The 20,217-nt window shown below is 43.3% G+C and overlaps 1 protein-coding gene across 2 annotated transcripts in view; it reads left to right on the forward strand.

Annotated features, from left to right (window-relative positions):
* The window catches only part of SFMBT2 (Scm like with four mbt domains 2), a 188,166-nt gene that overhangs the window by 158,764 nt on the left and 9,185 nt on the right, over positions 1 to 20,217 (forward strand). For both annotated transcript variants that reach the window (XM_074942680.1, XM_074942681.1), the window contains exons 16-20: positions 4,427 to 4,536; positions 13,430 to 13,605; positions 15,826 to 15,998; positions 19,365 to 19,613; positions 19,780 to 19,908. In XM_074942680.1, the coding sequence (XP_074798781.1) occupies positions 4,427 to 4,536; positions 13,430 to 13,605; positions 15,826 to 15,998; positions 19,365 to 19,613; positions 19,780 to 19,908 (837 nt within the window). The remainder of the gene's footprint in view (positions 1 to 4,426; positions 4,537 to 13,429; positions 13,606 to 15,825; positions 15,999 to 19,364; positions 19,614 to 19,779; positions 19,909 to 20,217) is intronic.

Genomic DNA, 20,217 nt, shown 5'->3' on the forward strand with positions numbered 1-20,217 from the left:
CTAGCTATTCTGAAACCGGTGGAAGTTTAATTGAATGAGATCAGGATTTGGGTGCAGATCCTATTGAAATCATGGGAATTAGATTCCTAAATACCTTTTAGGGTCTTGTCTCTTTTACATGAATGACTTTCCACCTCAGATGACATTCACATAACTTTTTAAAACCCAGTTCCCTTTCCCCCAAGAAGTAAAGTATATGATTTTGCATAGTGTTGAACTGTGTGTGAGATTAAGAGATAATGTCATTGGAAGAGAACACTGTTAACATAGTAATGGACTCCTGCTGGAAGGTTAGTGACAAGCCAAGGGACTTAAAATAGGAAATAAACACAGAGACAAAGCTAAAGCATCCCCCCCCCCACCCCCAGAGGGAAATGATTATCCTGTCAAAACATTATTTTCCAATGTGAGCTTAGATTACTAAGAGTCATGGTGGAGACAAGGCAATTCAGAGCAAAAACGCTGGTATTGTTAGCATCTGTACAGGACTGAAATAAATTGGGTGTCTAAGGTAAAAGCCGGAGAGTTCTGAGCAGTGGGACTGTGTTCTGTTTGGGGGGAGAAATTGTGCCCATAACCTAGTCCCTCCAACTGCAAACTTAGAGCAAATATCACTTTAATAGGTGATCAAGGCAATGGTGTTTAAGTGAGTCAGTCATGCCACAAATGCCTGATTTCTGTCTTTCTTTCTTACCTTTTTATTTAGGTAGGAAGCTTTGAACAGGTTTACAGATCATTGCCATGTGCATACCGGAGATAAAACAATAATCATCACAACAGTGCGCTTTTGTTTACAGAAACATTATGCCGCAATGTAATCATCAGAGCTCTTTATTTAACCAGGTTCCCGTACTACAGAGTGAATGTCTTTTCACTCCCAGGACATGTTGTTTCTGGTGATCAAATACTTCATTTCCATTTCCAGCTCTGCCATTGACAGGTTGTGTGGTCTGGGCAAGTCACTTAGGGACACATTTTCAAAACAGCTCAGTTTCCATTTAGATATCAAAATGAGTGGCCAGATTTTCATGAGCTTAGCTCTTTTGAAGATCTGGCCCATAATGGCTTTGTCTCAGTTTGCAAAATGGAGAAAATAAATAGGGGTGGTGTGATGATCAGTTAATGTTTGGGTGCTAAGCGTTATTGTCTATGGATTAACTAATGAGCTCTCCGTCCCCTTACAACTGCTGAACAACCGAGATGTGTTATTCACCTACTCCATGGTCCTTGTGAACGCATGGAGGGGAAAGGGTGCAGGAATGGTACCTGTGTGACTGAACTGTTCTTGATCTCTAACCATCAGAGGAGTGAAGTTTTGGAATAGCCTTCCAAGGAAAGCAGTGGGGGCAAAAGACCTATCTAGCTTTAAGATTAAACTCGATAAGTTTATGGAGGAGATGATATGATGGGATAACATGGTTTTGGTAATTAAATATTCATGACAAATAGGCCCAATGGCCTGTGATGGGATATTAGATGGGGTGGGATCCAAGTTACCCAGGAAAGAATTTTCTGTAGTATCTGGCTGATGAATCTTGCCCATATGCTCAGGGTTTAGCTGATTGCCATATTTGGGGTCGGGAAGGAATTTTCCTCCAGGGCAGATTGGAAGAGGCCATGGAGGTTTTTCGCCTTCCTCTGTAGCATGGGGCACGGGTCACTTGCTGGAGGAGTCTTTGCTCCTTGAAGTCTTTAAACTACGATTTAAGGACTTCAATAGCACAGATATAGGTGTGAGGTTTTTTGCAGGAGTGGTGGGTGAAATTCTGTGGCCTGCGTTGTGCAGGAGGTCAGACTAGATGATCATAATGGTCCCTTCTGACCTAAATATCTATGAAAAAAAATGGTTTGATTCGTGAAATTCGTGGATGGAGTAGTGTCCAGCTGTGCCAAGAGAAGCAGGCTCCAGGTCCAAATGGGAATCAGCAACATCAAGAGACTCCCAGGGGCACAATCAGACAGTTGATGAAGCATGAGGAGCGGGCAGCTCCTCATGAAGCAAATGAAAGCAAAGTCCATGCAAAGGAGAAGACAATGCTGCAGCACAGCAACCATGCTGTTATGTGTGGGTGACCTGCAGATAGAAATTGTTAGAGAAGCAATTGTTACCACATTGACATGCCTCATTCCCTATAGGCTGTCATAAGAATTAGAGGGGGGAAAGGCCATCTCCCTGTCAGTGCAGGATTGTTCACTTCCCCGGGTTACATTTTCTAGTGCTGTGTCCAGTCTTGTTTTTAATATGTCAAATAGTTTGGCTGCCACCACTGCCCTGGGGACCCTGTTCTGCAATTCAGTAGCCCTCGGCATTAGGAAGTAAGGGAGGCCACACACAGGTTGATCAAGCTCTCTCTCTAACAGGCAGTTGTTTATTCCGAGCTGGTGCTGGATTTGAAAGACATATTCATGAGAAGGAGATATGGGGCATCTTAGACACAGGCTGGGTAGGGCCTTAGTTCAACAAAACATCTTAAGTCTTAAGTGCTTTGCTGAATTGAAGCCTAGATGCCAAGCCTAGCATATCTGAAGGGAGCATCCTTGAACCATACTGGGGACTGCTCGCAGCCATCCCAGGTGGCTTTTCTCTGCCATTGGCCTTGCTTACATTAGGTCTTTGAGGAAAGCCTGTCATTGTTTCAGAACCACCAGTGCAGTTGTGCTGGTGGTCGCAATGATGGGAGTGTCAGTGTGAACCGAGCACTGGTGTTCACATTGCTGTGTTTTCTGTACCTGCTGGAAGTGAAATGAGGGAGCTTTCACAAAAGAGGTAAGTGTTGTAGACGCAGCTATACAGGCCAGCGAGGGTGGGAGCCCTTAAAAGGCCATTCGACTCCTATAGCTGTAAGTCACACAGGCCAGTGCCACTGATTGGCTGAGAACATATGGATTTGTCCTTTTTTTTTTGTTGGAAGGCAGTGTGAGCCACTGGGTAGGACACTAGATTAGGACTCAGGAGACTGGAGCTCTGTTCTTTGCTCTGCCACTAGCCTGCTAAGTGACTGTGGGCAAATTTGTGTCTCAGTTTCCCCATCTGTAAAATGGGGATAATGATCCCTTTCTCCCTTTGAGATCTGTAGGTGAAAAGCATGGTATAAGAACCTGGTGGTATTATTATTAGACACTCTTGTGGGTATTTCTAAGTTCATTTCTTTTAACGAGCAGTCTTGTGAAATCTACAAAGGTCGAATAACGAATTAATATCTTGCTTCCATTAATAAGCAAACCAGCCAGGCTATTCAAATTATGCCTGCTTTACATCGTAATCTGCAGCATTAAGTGAAATTCATGACTGAAAAGTATCCAGCTTGGTTTCCAAAAATGTCGGCAAGCTCCCAAGACGAGGGCCCTACCAAATCCACGGTCCATTTTGGTCAATTTCATGGTCATAGGATTTTAAAAATCATAAATTTCATGATTACAGATATTTAAACCTGAAATGTCATGGTGTTGTAACTGTAGGGGTTCTGATCCAAAATGTTTTTTGGGGGAGGGTCTCAAGGTTACTGCAGAGAGGTCATGGTATTGCCACCCTTACTTCTGCTGGCAACAGCGCTGCCTTCAGACCTGGGCAGCTGGAGAGCAGCGGCTTCTGGCCGGGAGCCCAGCTCTGAAAGCAGAGCCACTGCCAGCAGCAGCGCAGAAGTGAGGATGGCCTGGGATGGTATTGCCACCCTGACTTCTGCACTGTTGCCTGCAGGGCTGGGCCCTCGGTTAGCACCCGCCACACTCTGGCCACCCAGCTCTGAAGGCAGCAGCGCAGAAGTAAGGGTGACAATACCGTGATCCCCCTAAAATAACCTTGTGACCCGCCCCCCCTCGCAACCTCCTTTTGGGTCAGGACCCCCAGTTTGAGAAACACTGATCTCCCCCATAAATCTGTATAGTATAGGGCAAAATTACACAAAAGACCAGATTTCACAGTCCATGACACGTTTTTCACGGCCGTGAATTTGGTAGGGCCCTACCCATGACTGGAAAGGATGCAGGAGATAATCTCTACTGTATGCTATTATGATATTGTCAGCTTCTCTGTTGTAATAACGTCTGAAGCCGACCACTGTAGGGTGGGGGTGGGGAGTAGATATGCTTACAGTCAGTTGCAAATCTGTGAAGGATCAAGTGTGGGTGTTAAGTATAGCGTATTAAAACCAACTCTCCCTCCCCCCCCCCCCGCTACAGAATCATGTAAATACCGTAGAATGTTAACATGCACATTGACAGCACCTGGATTATCTTTAAAGCCCTTCTTAGATTGTAATCTCTATGGGGGCAGGGACCCCTGTCGTTGTGAATATATACAGTGACTAGCACAAAGGGGCCTTGAGTCAGTTGGTGCCTCCAGGTGCTACGCGAGTGCACAGATGAGGATTGTGACTATGTGGTCGCTCTATTAAAGCTTTCAGTGTTTACTTTTGTCTTTCCTTAGGTTCTTAGCATGGTAATCAACGCCGCTTACAAACCAGGGAGCGTTCTCCGAGAACTGCAGCTAGTAGAAGACCCACAGTGGAATTTTCAGGAGGAAACACTCAAGGCAAAGTCAGTATTTCCAAGTGTTACCTACTCATTCATTTACTGTCCATTTTGAATAAACAGAGCTGGTTGGAAAAACCAAAGGACATTTTCATGACATTTTTCGTTTTGGGGGTTTTTTCCCCAAAAAAAGTTTTGATTTTTTTTTTAAATTTTTTGTACCAGTTCTATAGCAGTTTAAACATTGAAACAAAATTTTCTTGAATATTTCGTTTCAGGTTGGTTTGGCGGATTTTGGGGAGCAGGGCAGATTTTGATTAAAAAAAAATTAATCAAAATTTCCAATTTTAATCCTTTTCAACCAGCTCTTTTGAGAAATACCTTGCAATGGGAAAACCAGATCGAAGTGTTGATTCAGCAAGTGCTGAGTTTTATGAAATGCTGTTTTGATGTAAACTTCATCTATTATTAAATGGTACTAATCCAATTTGTGGTCTCATAAAATAAAATAAATTTATTATTTTTAATCTCTAATTTAAGGGCCCTTTAGCAAAGAAAGCCATAACAAGAACCAGTGGTTGGAAGCTAAACCAGACAAATTCTGATAAGAAATTAGGCAGCATATATTTTTAACAGTATGTGTGATAAGCTATTGGAGCAAACTACAAAGGGAAGTAGTACATTCTCCATGTCTTGAAGTTTTCAAATCGGGACTAGATGCCTTTCTGGAAGATGATGATTAGCCAAACATATGTTACTGGGCTCCGTAATAACTGGGTAAAATTCTAAGGCCTGTGTTGTACAAGAGGTCAGACTAGATGATGTAATGGTCTCTCTTGACCTTAAAGTCTATGCATTTATGCCTGTTTTATATAATAGTAGACAGTTGTTTGTATTCATCTGTTTCTCCCCCATTAGTATTGAACACTATCGTTATATGTATTGAAATAGTTGGTGCTGAAATACAGTGCTATGGTTTGCTATTGTATTGAATGTTTGGCCATACAGATTCCACGGTTGTTAGCTATTTTCTACTCAAATTGTGAGGTGTAGAATTTAGGACCTTTTACTCTAAAGTCGCTGAACTTGTATCATTTGGCCCAAGGAAGAATCATGGTCAGAAAGGCAAAACTACTCAAAAGTCTTAGTTTTTTGTATTTCATTGTGAATTCAAGAAAGAAGTGGTTTTCTCACACAATTTTAATCTAAGGGAATAGGACTCTTTTATGGAGCAAAAATGAAACCTGTTTCAAATGAAGCTTGTGTTACATTGAAAACGCACAATATTTTTTGTATATTTACAACTGGAAAACATTCCCATCTCCCTGAAATTTTGCATCAGCTGTAATTTGGCAGATGCAAAATGTCAGAAAAAATACTTGTTTTTTTTCAAAATTCGATAAAAAGAAAGATATAAGCGGTTTGATTTTCATTGGTGCGTTGCTCCTGCAGTTCCTCCTGACATCAGTGGGCGATGCGAGTGCTCAGCACATTTGAAAATCAGGGTATGAGTGTCCAGTTTTAGGGCCCAATCCTGTAAACATTTAAGCCTGTGAGAGACTTTCCTGCTGAATGGTCCCATTTGGAATCCAGTGGGATGACTCACTTGAGCAAAATTACTCCTGTGTAGAAGTATGTGTACAATCAGATCCTTAAAACAGGAGTAGTAGGACTTACAGGCCCTTTGAAATTCAGCCTGTAGAGGGTGACACAATGAAATATTTGAGCTGGACTGACATTTCTTCCACAAGATAGCAGTTGTGTCTTCTACACCCATCCATACACTAAGTTTACGGAATGCCATGGTCCAGATCTCATAAAAACACTGTCAGATTAAAGCCCCAAGAACCTCCAAACTAAGGGTTAGTCTACACTACTGCCCAACCTCGGCGCATCTGCTGAAGACACGCTACGGTGACAGGAGAGCACTCTCCCGTCGGCATAATTACTCCACCTCAACGAGAGCTGGAAGCTATGTCAGCGGGAGATGCTTTAAGTCGACATAACTTGCGTTGCTCAGGGGAGTGGCTTTTCCACACCCCTGAGTGATGTATATTACAATGCGGTAGTGTAGACAAGCCCCAAGACTGGTTTGATTTTAGTTTTGTTCATTTTGAGTTTGCTTGGGCTTCTGCCTATATTTCTATTGCATCTGGCTGAACAGAATCAAAACCAGACTCGTGAAATCAAAGGCCGCAGATTTCTGAAGGCGACGCATGACACCTTGCATCAGATATGACAGCCCATGCCACTTCTGAATCCTAAAGAGCTGCTCAGAGCGAGAGTATGTGTGTTTAAACCAGGTTTCAAGAACCCTGGACCACAATGGCATCTTCGAGCAGACTGCTAATGATGACAGCTCTGCAGCCAGCTGGAATGTTCGTGCTGTAGTGTGACATGTCCCGTCACCACCTTCCTTCTGATGTTAAGTGACAACTCCTTAGATCTTGATGGTGTTGCTATTTGTCTTGGGGGAGAGGAAGATGAAGGCTGCCTTCCCACCAGCCTGAAAGCTGAAACGCTGGCCGCCAGGAATAAATTAGCTCCACAGCCGGGCAACCTGTATTCAGTTTACTCTGCTGTCAGCAGCGACCATCATCACGGAATGAATTACAAGAGCCTTGCAAAGAAGACAGAGAATTTAGAGGGTCCAAGAGGATGCATGCACACAGCGAGATCAGTCACGCCCCACCCCCCATCAGTAATCCCTGACAATGGTGTGAGAAGCTAGAAATGTCATGCCCGATCCCCTGAGCCCTCCATGCTCAGAATCCCTACGGGGGTCAACGGGAGCTGCCGGTGCTCAGTCGCCCTGATCATCAGGACACTTTAGTCAAGCATCTGGATTTACATGCTTGACTTTAGGCACCAAGATTTGAAAGATTGGGCCTTTGAGCCTTCCCAGTGCCCTAGTTTCTACAACTGTAAAATAGGGCTAATCATGCTTCTCCGCCTTCATACTGTGCTTTGAGATCTATGGATGAAAAATGCACAGATATGTGCCTGTCCGGGGCTTGTTTAAACTAGAAACTGAAGAATGTGAACTGTGGCGAATCCACACCAGAGAAAAGATGTGCTCTACCCAGCTGTAGCAGCCAATCTGAGCTGTAGGATTCTGTTAATCTGTCTCTAATCTGAATCCATTGCTCATTTATACTGCACCACGAGGTTGTGTTGAGTTTCAAACAGAAGGCTGTAAACAGTCAGCCATGCACTCTCCACAAGTACTCCCGTGCCTTTGGTAGGAAGAGCTCTAAGATGGAGTCATGGGTTGAAACTGAGAAAGGGGAAATATTTTCTGCTCTGGACAGGTTCTTATCTCCTGCACAGCACTGAAGTTAGAAGACAATGCTTTAAACCCCAAAGCGATTTAGTTCCTGTATAGGGTGCTGCAGCATCACAAGTGGCTCAAAAGTCCAATTCTCATGCAGCGGTCCTTGCCACAGATAATGCAGGCGTAAACAGCAGGGCCAGGAGATGAAGCCGGGGCACGATTGGCATTTGAGGCCTGCTGCCCTTTGCTTTCCTCTCTCTCAGTCACTTCTCTTCAGCCGCTTTGATTCCCAGGTGCAGCGCAGCCCTCTAGGGCAGCCTGTTGCTAGCCCCATCTTCCAAGCTTGTGTCACCGTTGAAAGTTTTCAAGTTCCTCTTACAAACATCCTTGAGCCTGGGCCTAGGTCAGCCTGGTGGCTTTGGAGCATTGTAGTAGCTGAGTGAATGTCAGGAAGAACTTTTGAGTAGCCTGAGCAGAGAGAAAGCACACGGTAAGATGCCATTCAAGGTGGACAGTAAATATCTCTGTAACTGTAGGACAAAGGAGGGTTAGTCAGTTATAGATTGTTGTAATGAGCCATAAATCTAGTGTCTCTGTTCAGTCCATGATTTTTAGTGTCTAGCAAAGTTATGAATTTAAGCTCCCAGGCTCAGCTCTTGAAAGTGTTGTGCAGGTTTCCTTTGAGGATGAGGACTGAGAGGTCAGACATAGAGTGATTTGTGAAAAATGTTCACTTCCGGGCGATAGGATGTCATTGTCTGTTACCATTTTTCTGCGTGAATTCATTCAGGAGCATCGCGATTGTCTCATTTCACCCATGTAATTACAGCTGCTTTTGGCTAAAATGTCTCATGCTGATTCTTAGCCCGATGGTGAATATTTTTCAGGGAAGTTTTTGATAACATTTCATTTGGCCATTTTTAAAATGATCCAGGGTGTGTAAAGTGCATATTGGGAAACGGCCTAGGTTGTTAGATAACTTTCAAATGATTAGAACCAGTTTCAAGCTACACCATCCACCTCTGTGAGGTCCCATGTGTGGGTCAGTAGCATTGTTTGGTTGCCTGAGGCTGCAGATAGATCAAATAGGACTGGCACAGAAGTGTAACCTCTCTCCATAACCATGATGAGGCTATGTCAGGAGTGCTCCCAGAGTGAATGCCAAGGCCCAGAGTGAATGCCAAGGCTCAGACTGAATCCTGATTACGAGGAGTCTAAGATGTTGGTGGAAGATTAGATGCTGCTAGAGTAAGGTCATGGCCGCATTTTCATTGATTTTGCCTACAAAGGGAGGCAGTAATTTGTGAGCTCATTGGCATCCAGGATTATTTATTTTTTGGAGAATTTGCTAGAAAAAAACCCACATGCTTCAAGGAGTCAGGATCTCGTATAGAAACATAGAGGGTTTATATCGGTAGCAGTCCCAGTCTGCGTTGGATTTCACCAGCCATGAAGGGCAGGGTCCAGTTCGTATTTAGTGGCTCAGATGTTCTTCAGATCCGCTCGTGCTGTATTTGTGAGAGCTGCGGTTTGTCTTAGGGATGGTGGGGGTTAGCATGGGGTGTTTGTGGTGGGTACTTTGTGTCTGCAAGACACTCCCTCATATTCAGTTGATTTTTTTTCAGTGAGGTAAGCAGTGAGTTCCTTGCTGAGGAAGGGGGCTGGGTCCAAGAACTGTTGAAGGAAATTCAAGTTTGCTAGTCAGTTGACTATTCAAAATAGCCCCAATGTTCAGTGGGACTATTGGCTGAATTCTGAAACAGTTAAGTGCTTTGAGTATTGCTGGGAGCTCCTGCTGTTTGAAATATCTGTTTAGCACGAGGCTTTTCATGTCTTGGAGGATGCCTTAGCTTGTTTTTTCTAGTAAATTCTCCTATATGGGTCATTACTGTAGGGATCTTTGAAGATTCTTTTTCCTTTGGCTTTAGATGTAAAACAAGTAATTAGAAAAGCAAGATTGTTCAACTGAGCTTAACGCTACAGTTGATACTGCTGAACTTTAAAGCCTTACAGTGATCCCAGGTTATTAGTGCAGGATGCTTATTACTTAAAAGTAGCTGGCAAAATGAGATTCTTATCATGATGGAAAATATAATATCAATAACTGTAATATTTTTAATGGCACTAATGGAAAAATGGTTTTCTAACTGCAGCCAGTGTAGGTCTTTTCCTGAGGCTGTCAGAGGGTAGTTCAGATTACATTAACGACTTTAGTGTTAAAAGGTTTAAAGAGTGGTACGTATGGAAAATATTAATAAATCTTGTTTTACAGAGATACTGCCAAGACCAGAATCATGTTTAAAATTGTATTCCATTTCTATAGCCACTAAGAACAACTTGAGTCATCGAGACAGATTTAATTATAAAACTCACATTTGTATTTCCCCATCCATCCGGGTCTTCATTCTTTGTATCTCACCTGGACAATGAAATGACTGGTCTGTTTTGTTTTTTTTTTTCCTTCTTGTTAGTTCCACCTTTTTGCTTTTGCAGGCCCTGTAGTACAATGCTGTCCTCTTTGGGATCATAGAACCACAGGGCATGGTACCCATTTAAGGATGAGATTCTGCCGTTCTTACTCCTGTTAAGTGGTGCATGTGGGACTTTGAGCTCAAAGTGTTTAGTTTGTGAAAAAGAAGATGTGGAGCAGTGGTGTAGCAATAGAAAAAGAAGTGGTTGAAATAACCTAAACTCCCTATTCACCCAGTGAGAAGTGGATTAACTCAGTTTATCTGATGTTTACCCTTGACTACACTTCTGATCAAGAGGTAACTTCATTTAAGGAATAGAAGTACCTTCACAAGGAGAAAATATCAGATGCTAAAGGGCTATTTAACCCAGTGGGAAAAGGTACAACAAGAATCAATGGCTGGAAGTTAAATCCAGATATATTCCAATTAGAAATAAGGTACAACTTTTTAACAGGGTTATTAACCATTGGAACAAAGTGCCAAGGGAAGTGGTGGATTCTCCATCACTTGATGTCTTCAAATCACGACTGGACGCCTTTCTGGAAAAGATTCTTTAGCTAAGCACAAGTTATTGCAGCCCAACACAGATGTAACTGGATGAAATTCTCTGGCCCAAGTTACACAGAAGATCAGACTAGATGATCTAATAGTCTCTTCTGGCCTTAAAGTCTATGCATCTATGAATTAAAGTTGGAAGAATTTGTCCCCTAGGAAGGACTGGTTTCTGTTGGTGTTATTTCCCATAGAATAATTTCTGTTCACATTAGGTTTTGTAGAACCCGTTTGAACCATGATTTCCTCTGCTCCCCCGGCAGTCATGCCATCTGTGCAATGGGACAGTAATGTTCTCTTACCTCTTGGGAGGGGAAAGGGAGCGTTTTTTCCATTTTGTACAGCACGCCTGTTGGAGTCTCTCGAGATGCATAAACAATCAGATCATTTGAAAACACATGGGAGTACTCATGAGTTAGGACCAGATTTTTAAAGGTATTTAGGCACTAACTCCCATTTAATTCAGAGGGAATTAGGTACCTAAAGTACAGTGACTGTAAAGCATTGTATCATTGCTAATTATACCTAGCACCATTTGCAGTCAGCATAGTAATGGGGAGTATCATTTGCACCTTGCTGACCCTTGATCACTTATTGTTATGTAAAAACAAAGTTCAGATAATATTTAGTTTTCCCCCTAAATTGCCATTGAATAAAGGCCTCTGAGCATCACGGACACTGATAACTTGCAATGGTCCTGAGGCTCAGATCTTAAAGTACCTCCACATTTCCAGAACAGGATTGTGGTGGTTGGACTAAAGAAGGAAGTTATGCTTTAACAGGTACCCTCTGAGTTATGGCATAACTTTCAGTCTTAGAGTGATGGGTCATTTAAGGATGCCTCTCCTCACATCTGTCTGGTCATCTCTCCTTTATTCCACATCCCACTGTCCTTTCTTCACTCTGCTCCAAGTCTGCCTGGTAGCATCTGCCCTCCTGTTCAAGAGCTCCTGGCCCCAGTGCTGCTGTCACACATGCTGCCTGCATCCCTTCTCCCATCCATCTTGGCCACAGTATCTTTGCTCTTCATCAGTTCCAGTCCAGTGAGCTCTTTTTACTTTTCTCTCCTCTGCACATATTTATAGGACCAAACCACTGCTCTACCATGCATTCGCTCAAGTGTCTCTTCTGCTGCCATTAGGCACAATGTGTAAGATGTGCTTTAAAAACCGGTTTCTCGCGGTTTACACTAGCTTTTCCGCTGCTATTTAATCAATTATGCGGACAAGTGGTTTTTCAAAGTTCACCGCTCCAGTATATTACACAAGGTATGGAAGTCTACCTTCCTTCAGCCATTTATTGCACAAAAATGCTCTATATAAAACACCATAACGAAAGATTTAATAGCACATGATTTAGCGCTAACCTCTGCCTTATGAATCTGAGCTCCGAATATTCCCCTAGGAATTCCAAGCACTTAGGCCTCTCCAAAGCCCAAAGAAATGAATGGAAAGGCTCCCATGCACTTCAATGGGCTTTGGAAGAAGCACAGAGAAGAAGAGCAGAATACTGGAGGCAGAGTCCACTGCAAAGATCTGAGAGCTGAATTTTTCTTCTAACATTTACTCTTCTCCACTCCTGGCAAAGTACTTAGGCCCAGATTCTCAAAGGTATTTAGGCACCCAGCTCCCATGATTCCAATGGGAGCAAGGTGCCTAAATATCTTCGAGGATCTGGATCTCTGGGGGCCTGATCCTAACGCTCGTGAAGTCATTGGAAAGGTTCCTGTTGACTTCAGTGGGTTTTGGGACAGGCCCCTCAGGTACTGAACGAGCCGTTTAAATTATGGCACAATGAAGAACACCAGAAAATAAACAAAGTCAAACCCATCACAGTAAAAAGCCACATGATGTGGTATTACTAAACGGGGGACCTACCACCCAGACAAACAGTGACTCAGAGTGAAAACCTCTTGGAAGATGGCGCTTCAGGATGAAAGCAGAAATGGATGGTCTCAGACAGAGGTCCAGCAGGAGCAATCTCTGCACCCTGTGGCTACCACTGTAGAATCTTGTTCAGTGCTGGCCCCCCTAAAAGACAGGTGACCCCAAAGAGCACCTACCCACGCGGAGGAGGCTTGTGAAGCAGGTCTCAGCTAGGCCCATGAATTGACATTTCTTCAGAAAGCCACCCAGTGCTTGCAGCTGTACCACCATAAGTCCGTACTGCTCACGGCTCTTTACCGCCTGTCAGCATGCCAGGCAGAGATGGTAATCCTGGGCCCATGGGTCTGCAGACTGGGAGTGTGCAGAACCATAGAATAAAACGCAGTGCAATATAGCATCCCCGTTGACAGCTCCCATAGTTGTGACCTTGCTGTCATCTTGTACTCTCTTCTCTCCCACCTTCTCCCCAAACAGCCAGTCTTCCGATGCCCTAAACCCACAGCTCCAAACCTTGTCCACCCTGTGGTCTCCCTGACCTTGAGTACTGTAACCTTCCCTGCCAGCTTTACTGCATCCTGCCTTTCCTCATTTTTGTGTATCTGAAATACAATTGTTACAGCCAGGATGTCTTAATTCTGCCCTTCAGTACATTGGTCGTCCCCCCGCCCCAAAGTCAGTGAGAGGATCATCTACGTTATAGAGGGCAGAACTGGGTTTATAGCATCCACTGTTCTTACTTCATTAGTTATGTGTGATCTTGCAATATTCTTTCCTAGATACAGAGGGAAAACGTACAGGGCAACAGTCAAGATTGTGCGAACGTCTGATCAAGTGGCAGATTTCTGCAGAAGAGTCTGTGCAAAACTGGAGTGCTGTCCAAATTTGTTTAGCCCTGTGCTGGTCGCCGAAGTCTGCCCTGAGAACTGCTCCATTCATACCAAAACGAAGTACAGTGAGTATCAGCCAAACTATTGCTCTGTTGCTAGAAAGGAATCAGAGCCGTGGGAGGATGTTCATGATATAGTCATAAAAATAAATGTCATTTGATACCTACCTTTCTTTCTTTCTTACCTGTAGCATAAGATATTGCAAATAGTGACACCAAGGCAGCAAAATGCAGCATGTCCTTTGGGCTGAGCTCACTGATTGGTTCTCAGCACCCTAGGCCTGCACTCTCTAGCACAGGGAACTGAGCACTCACCAGGTCACCCTGCAACCAAGCCAGACAGACCCACAGTGGGATATGTGCATGGGAGGTCACAAACCCAGTCCTCCATGGTCTCCCTCCAACTTCTCGCCCCAAGGATCTTTCCCTGCCTGTCGTTGTGTTTGCTTTTTCCCATGGACTCTTTGTGTCCTCTCTGTCTACAAAAGGTTGCCAGGTGGAGTATCTAATGTTTTCCAGCTCGGCCCGCCTGTTACATTAAGGCTACGTCTAAACAACACACCACTTTCAGCAGTGTGCAGCTACAGGCTGCAGTGAAAAGCAGGCTGCATCTACCCTGCAGTGTGTAGCTACCTGTGTCAGTGAAAGGCTCTGCTGGAGAAGCTGCCTTTCCCTGTGGAAGAGCAAGGCTCCAGCAGCCGGCAGCTGCTAGCTTTTCCCTGTTGCTGGAATCTTTTCCTGAGCTGGAGAAGGGCTTCAGCCGCAGCAGTAGGGTGGCCACTCACGCCATTCCTAGATCAGTCGTTCCAGGAAAGGCATGGGCCTGCCCCCTGCTCCCCCCGCCTGTGTGGCCCTGTCCCCACCAGCATGACCTCACGTTAGGTCATACCACCTGGGCGTGCCATTTTGAAGAGCGTGCTGCTGGCGTGATCTCACACACCTGGTGCAGGTCCAGGTACATACCCACACCCTTCAGCTGTGTCTTTACTGCCTCCTCATCTGCACTGCTGTTTATACCTGTGCTGTCCATGGATGTGCACCCTGCACTGTCAGAAAAACCCTGCGGTATGCATCCTTGGAAGATGAGTTTGGTTGGTTACTGCACTATTTGCCGTTCTTTGTTCTTTTAACCTCTGCAGCATCAGGTGTTTACCTTCACAAATATGCACCAACATCCAGTTGGTGGTGATCTTGTGTAGGCTGTATTTTGCCTAACTTTTAAAGGAGTAACTTCTTTGGACCACATGATTCACTGCTAATAAGTCAAATTCTGATCTGTTGCACCACTATAAAGCTGGAGCGTGTCTGCCAAAATCTATGGCATGGCCCTGGATTTACATCTGGGGAGCAGAGGTTCCAATTGAGCACTCAAGTGCATCCTTATTCAGGAAGGCTCTCGCTTAAAGTTAAGCACATGCTCACGCCTCCCTGAAGTCAACTTTGCTGAATAGCAGTGGACTGCTGAATCAGGTCCTGAAGGTAGAACTGGGTTACAGTCTCCTCTCACACAAATTTTACACCAGTATAATTTTACTGATTTCAAATGAGTCACTCCTGACTAACAGCACAGTGAAGGAGAATCGGGCCCTGTGTGTCTAAAAACAGCTAATATGCAGTTTGGGACTAGTCACTGTTACATAGAGAAATATTTATTATTTTAGGACTTGAGCCAAAGCCCATTGAAATCAACAGAAGTCAGATATTTGCTGCATTGACTCAAGAAATACTTTGGCCATGATATTCAGAAGAGCTGAATGCTGGAAGCTCCCATTGAAGCAGATGGCAGCTGCAGACTCTCTGCACCGTTGAAAGTTAGGCCTGTAATTTTCATGCTGTGAACTTCAGGATCTGACCCAACTGGAGCCTCAGCTACCCAGATGTAAATCCAGGGCAACACCATAGATTTTGGCAGATACACTCCAGATTTATAGTGGTGCAACAGATCAGAATTCTTATTCAGTTCTTACTCGGGCAAAATTCTCAGCATGTACAGCAAAAGTTTTGCCTAAGTATTAAGTAAGGACTTCAGGATTTAACCTATAGTGAATAAATATGTATGAATGGATGTCTAAATTCTAATAGTTTTACCCATTTTGTGACAATAGGCCAAGACAGCATCAGGTATTTCATTCTTCCTTGGGACATTGTCTGACAATCAAGATTCCTTTAGAGTTCCCTGTGAAAGCTGCTTTGAAGTAGTGGTGTATTACATTGGATCGATAGCATAAAGCAAGCAAAAGCTTGATTTTCTGTATGGTTATGTTTTTACTGTATGTTTTGCTCCAGCCTATTATTATGGGAAGAGGAAAAAAATCATTAAGCCTCCAATTGGGGAAAATAACAACATGAAAAGTGGACACATCAAGCCAGCAAGACGCAGAAAGAGGCGGAAATCCATTTTTGTACAGAAGAAAAGGAGGTCGTCCGCTGTCGATTTTAACGCTGTGGGATCTGCAGAGGTACATGCTGGATTGTGCTCATTCGCCTTGCTATAGAACGGTGCTCCACACATGACATGCTTTTTAGAAATATAAATTTTCAACAAGCAACCTAGGGCTGCCCTTCGCCTTTGGGAGGAGCTCCCCATACATATCCTGAAAGCCACCTCACTGTCCTCCTTCAAATCTCTCCTTGAATCTCTGCTTTGCTGTGATGCCTACAAAAGTTTTACTGTAGTTAAGCAGCTGACATGCTCATTGTCTCATTGTTTCCTTGTGCTCGATGATCTGTCCGTCTGTTTGTATCCATCCATTGTCTCTTGTCTTCTACTTAGATTGTAAGCTTTTGGGAGCAATGGCTGTCTTTTTGTTTGCGTTTGTACAGCACCTAGCACCTACAGTGGGGTCCTGGTCTGTGACTAGCGCTCCAAGACAGTACTGCAATACAAATGCTAGACGCGGAAAGGACATTTATAAGTCACACTTGAGTCAGCATGGGTATCAATACTCTATTAATTACTTATTGCTTAATATTTTAAGTTCACAGCACGTAAAATTGTTCTAAGTGCTTTACAGAACAAGTGAAAGGCAAGACCATCCCAATGACTCTACTTTCTATGGCCTCAATCCTACAAAGATATAGGCCTTGTCTACACACTCGCGTGAACTGGTGCAGTTAAACTGGTCCCATGTGGACACTTATTTCTGTTTAAAAGTGACTTATTTTGGTTTAGCTTAAACCCGTGTCTAATCAACTTCACCTAAACCCAGATAAACTACTCTTGAACAGAAATAAGTGTCCACCCAGGTTTTGCAACCGATTTAACTAAGTTTGTTTGAAATAACACCTGAAGTTAAACCAGTGCAACAACACGTGTCGACAAGCCCTTATCCACACACTTAACTTTTCACACGTGAGTAGACCATGTGAATCCAATGGCATTACTCATGGGTAAAGTTAAGCACCTGTTAAGGCCTGGTCTAAACTTAAAAGCTTTGCTGACATAGCTATGTTGGTTAGGAGTGTGAAAAACATCCCGCTTCTAACCGGCATAGCTCTGCTGGCAAAACCCCTAGTGTAGACATAGTTATACTGGCAAAAAAGGGCATTTTGCTTATTTCATTCAGGTAACTGTTACAGGTTACAGTAGAACCCGTGAGTTACGAACACCTCAGGAATGGAGGTTGTTCGTAACTCTGAAATGTTCGTAACTCTGAACAAAACGTTAGGGTTGTTCTTTCAAAAGTTTACAACTGAACATTGACTTAAAACAGCTTTGAAACTTTACTACGCAGAAGAAAAATGCTGCTTTCAACCATCTGAATTTAAATGAAACAAGCACAGATACAGTTTCCTTACCTTGTCAAATCTTTGTTTATATTTTCCCTTTATTTTTTTCAGTAGTACTGTACTGTATTTGCTTTTTATTTTTTTTCTCTCTGCTGCCTGATTGCACACTTCCAGTTCCAAATGAGGTGTGTGGTTGACCAGTCAGTTTGTAACTCTGAGGTTCATAACTCTGAGGTTCTACTGGATATCTACAAAAGCACTCTTTTGCCATCTAAGCTGTCTCTCCACTAGGAGGGTTTGCCAGTATAGTTATAGCTGAAAACCCTTTGAATGTAGACAAGGAGCAAGTGTTTGTGGGACTTGGGCCCAAATCATACACACATCAAAATCAGGTGTGGACTGAAGTCAATGGGAGCCTTTACACTATCTCCAATGATCTTTGGATCAGACCCTAAGCAAGTGAGATAAATGGAAGTGGCGCGGCTTGGTGATGTTTAGGGTTTGTCTACACAGCGAAAGCTGCACACAGACTAACCTGCCCGAGCTAGCTTAAATCCAGCTAGCATGGGTAACAGTAGTAATGAAGACAGCAAAGTGTGGGCTTCAGAGCGCGCTAGTGAGCCAAGTATATACTCAGGCTCCATGCCAGGGATATACGACATGCTCTGAAACCCACGCTGCTCTGTCTTCGCCGATATTGTTCCCGTGACTGCTGGATTCAGTCTAGCTCAGGTAGGCTATGCCATGCACAGGTTTTGCTGTGTAAATCTACCCTTGGAGTGGTAAGATTTGTGTGCCCCTGAATGGTGCAGTTAATAGTCAATATGATTTCTTGTAACACACAAAACCATAAATTGTAAGACAAGACAAACCGGGCTGCCTTAATACCCACTCAAGCCCTTCCAAATTAATGGGCTTGAATGTTTGAAAATGATGGCAGGATTAAAGTATAGTCATCCTTGGCCAAATTCTGATTTCTCATTAAGAAAACCCAAACATGGGCAAAACGACGCACTGACGCTTACTGAAGCTCAAATTCTGAGCAGCGTTTCATCTGTTGTGTGCATTTACATATATATGTTCAGTGTCCAGCATTTTCTGTTTATGAGGGGCATTGTAGAGTTACAAATTTGGAAATACTGTGCTTATTAGAGCTGATGAGGACCTGGATTTTCAGCTTTGCAAGAAATTGTTAATTTTTTTCCATCCAAAACGCAACTGTTAATTTTTTTCCATCCAAAACGGAATGAAAATCAGAAAATTTCAATTTCCCACTAAATGAAATTCTGAAAAAACTCTGTCGGGTCGATCCAAATGTTTCCTTTTGATAAAATCAAAACATTTCCAATTTTTCACTTTTTTAAACTTTTAAACATTTTTTTTACATAAAAACAATTAATACCCTATTTGGAAAATCTAAATATTCCATTCTGAAAATATGAAAGGGGGACATTTTAACGTCATCAGAATGCTTTGTTTCGATTTTTGTTGCCTAAACAAAATTTCATCAAAATTGACACATTTTTCTAAATGTTTCCGTTTCAGTGAAAATGGTATTTTCCAGTAAAAAACTTGAAACGAAACATTTTTGACTAGTTTTTAATGCTTCTTTTTAACAGTCAGGGTAATTAACCATTGGAGTAGATTATCAAGGGATGTGGTACATTTTTCCATCACTTTGAGGTCTTCAAAAGAAGAATTCTTTGAAATCTCATTTGCTTTTCTTGGACAATGAAGAAAAGACTGGTCAGTTTCATTTTTTCCTAGTCAGTTTCATTTCCCAGGTCTCATGCCTTAGCACAAGATTGCAATGTTAGAGTTGCAAGCACTGCAGAGGAACATTCACACTGAAACGAAAACCTGTTTTCATTGACATTTACACAAAAAAATAGGACTACAAATTCATTTTAATACTAGGTTTTGAAATCAAATCTAAATTTGGGGGCCTAAATGGTATGACACTGTGGCATATATAGGGGTATAATTCAGCTGAAGTCAGTGGTGTGACTCTGGATTGACACTAGTTTCAATGAGAGTAGGATGTGACCTCATGTTAAACCCTATGTCATAATGTTTCCGTGACAATCTCGCTCTAGGAAAGCGAAGAGGAGGAGCCAGACGCTATGGAAGATGAGACAGGGAGCGAAGAAACCAGCTCAGAGCTACGTGATGACCAGACTGACACCTCCTCTGCTGAGGTACCTTCAGCCCGACCAAGAAGAGCAGTGACATTACGAAGCAGCACGGAGTCAGACAGACCCCCTCCCATCGAGAGAGCTAGAAGGGGCCGCAAAACACCGTCTCTCTCATGCGCTGAAGGAGAGAAGTGCACTCAAGTCAAGGAAGTGAGTATATTGGTGGACTACTTAGCTTCCAATTCATGGCAATATTTTTTCCTTTGATGTAACCTTCTGTATCAGGTGTTAACCATCTGCAGAGAGCACCACATGCTCTACAGATGAGTCATTCTGGGCACTGACATTTTCTTTACAAGTATTCTGGCGCTTGCAGGAAATAAAGCAAGAAGAGGAAGAGAAGCTCATCCTCGACAGCAATCCATTGGAGTGGACAGTGACTGACGTTGTGAGGTTTATTAAATTGACAGACTGCGCTCCCCTAGCCAAAATATTTCAGGAACAGGTATGCTGCCTCATCTTACCTCTCTCTGGGTGCAGACACTGTAGTAATGGTGTTTATTCACAGCACAGGAAAGTGTAACTGAGCCTTTATGAAAAGGGTGAAGAATAGATTTTCTTGTTCATTAAGGGTGAAATTCACCCGTGTCAGGGTCAGTCTGAGGCCCATGCATCACCTGCACCCTTAAAATCGGGCTTAGGTGGCACTTAAATGGTACGTAGGAGATCTGATGCCACAAGTGTGACTGTCACCCTATCTAATTAGATGATGCACTGGACCAGGATGCAGAAGACCCAGATTCTGAATCAGTGG

The sequence above is a fragment of the Natator depressus genome, chromosome 1, assembly GCF_965152275.1.
Source record: "Natator depressus isolate rNatDep1 chromosome 1, rNatDep2.hap1, whole genome shotgun sequence".
NCBI lineage: Eukaryota > Metazoa > Chordata > Testudines > Cheloniidae > Natator > Natator depressus.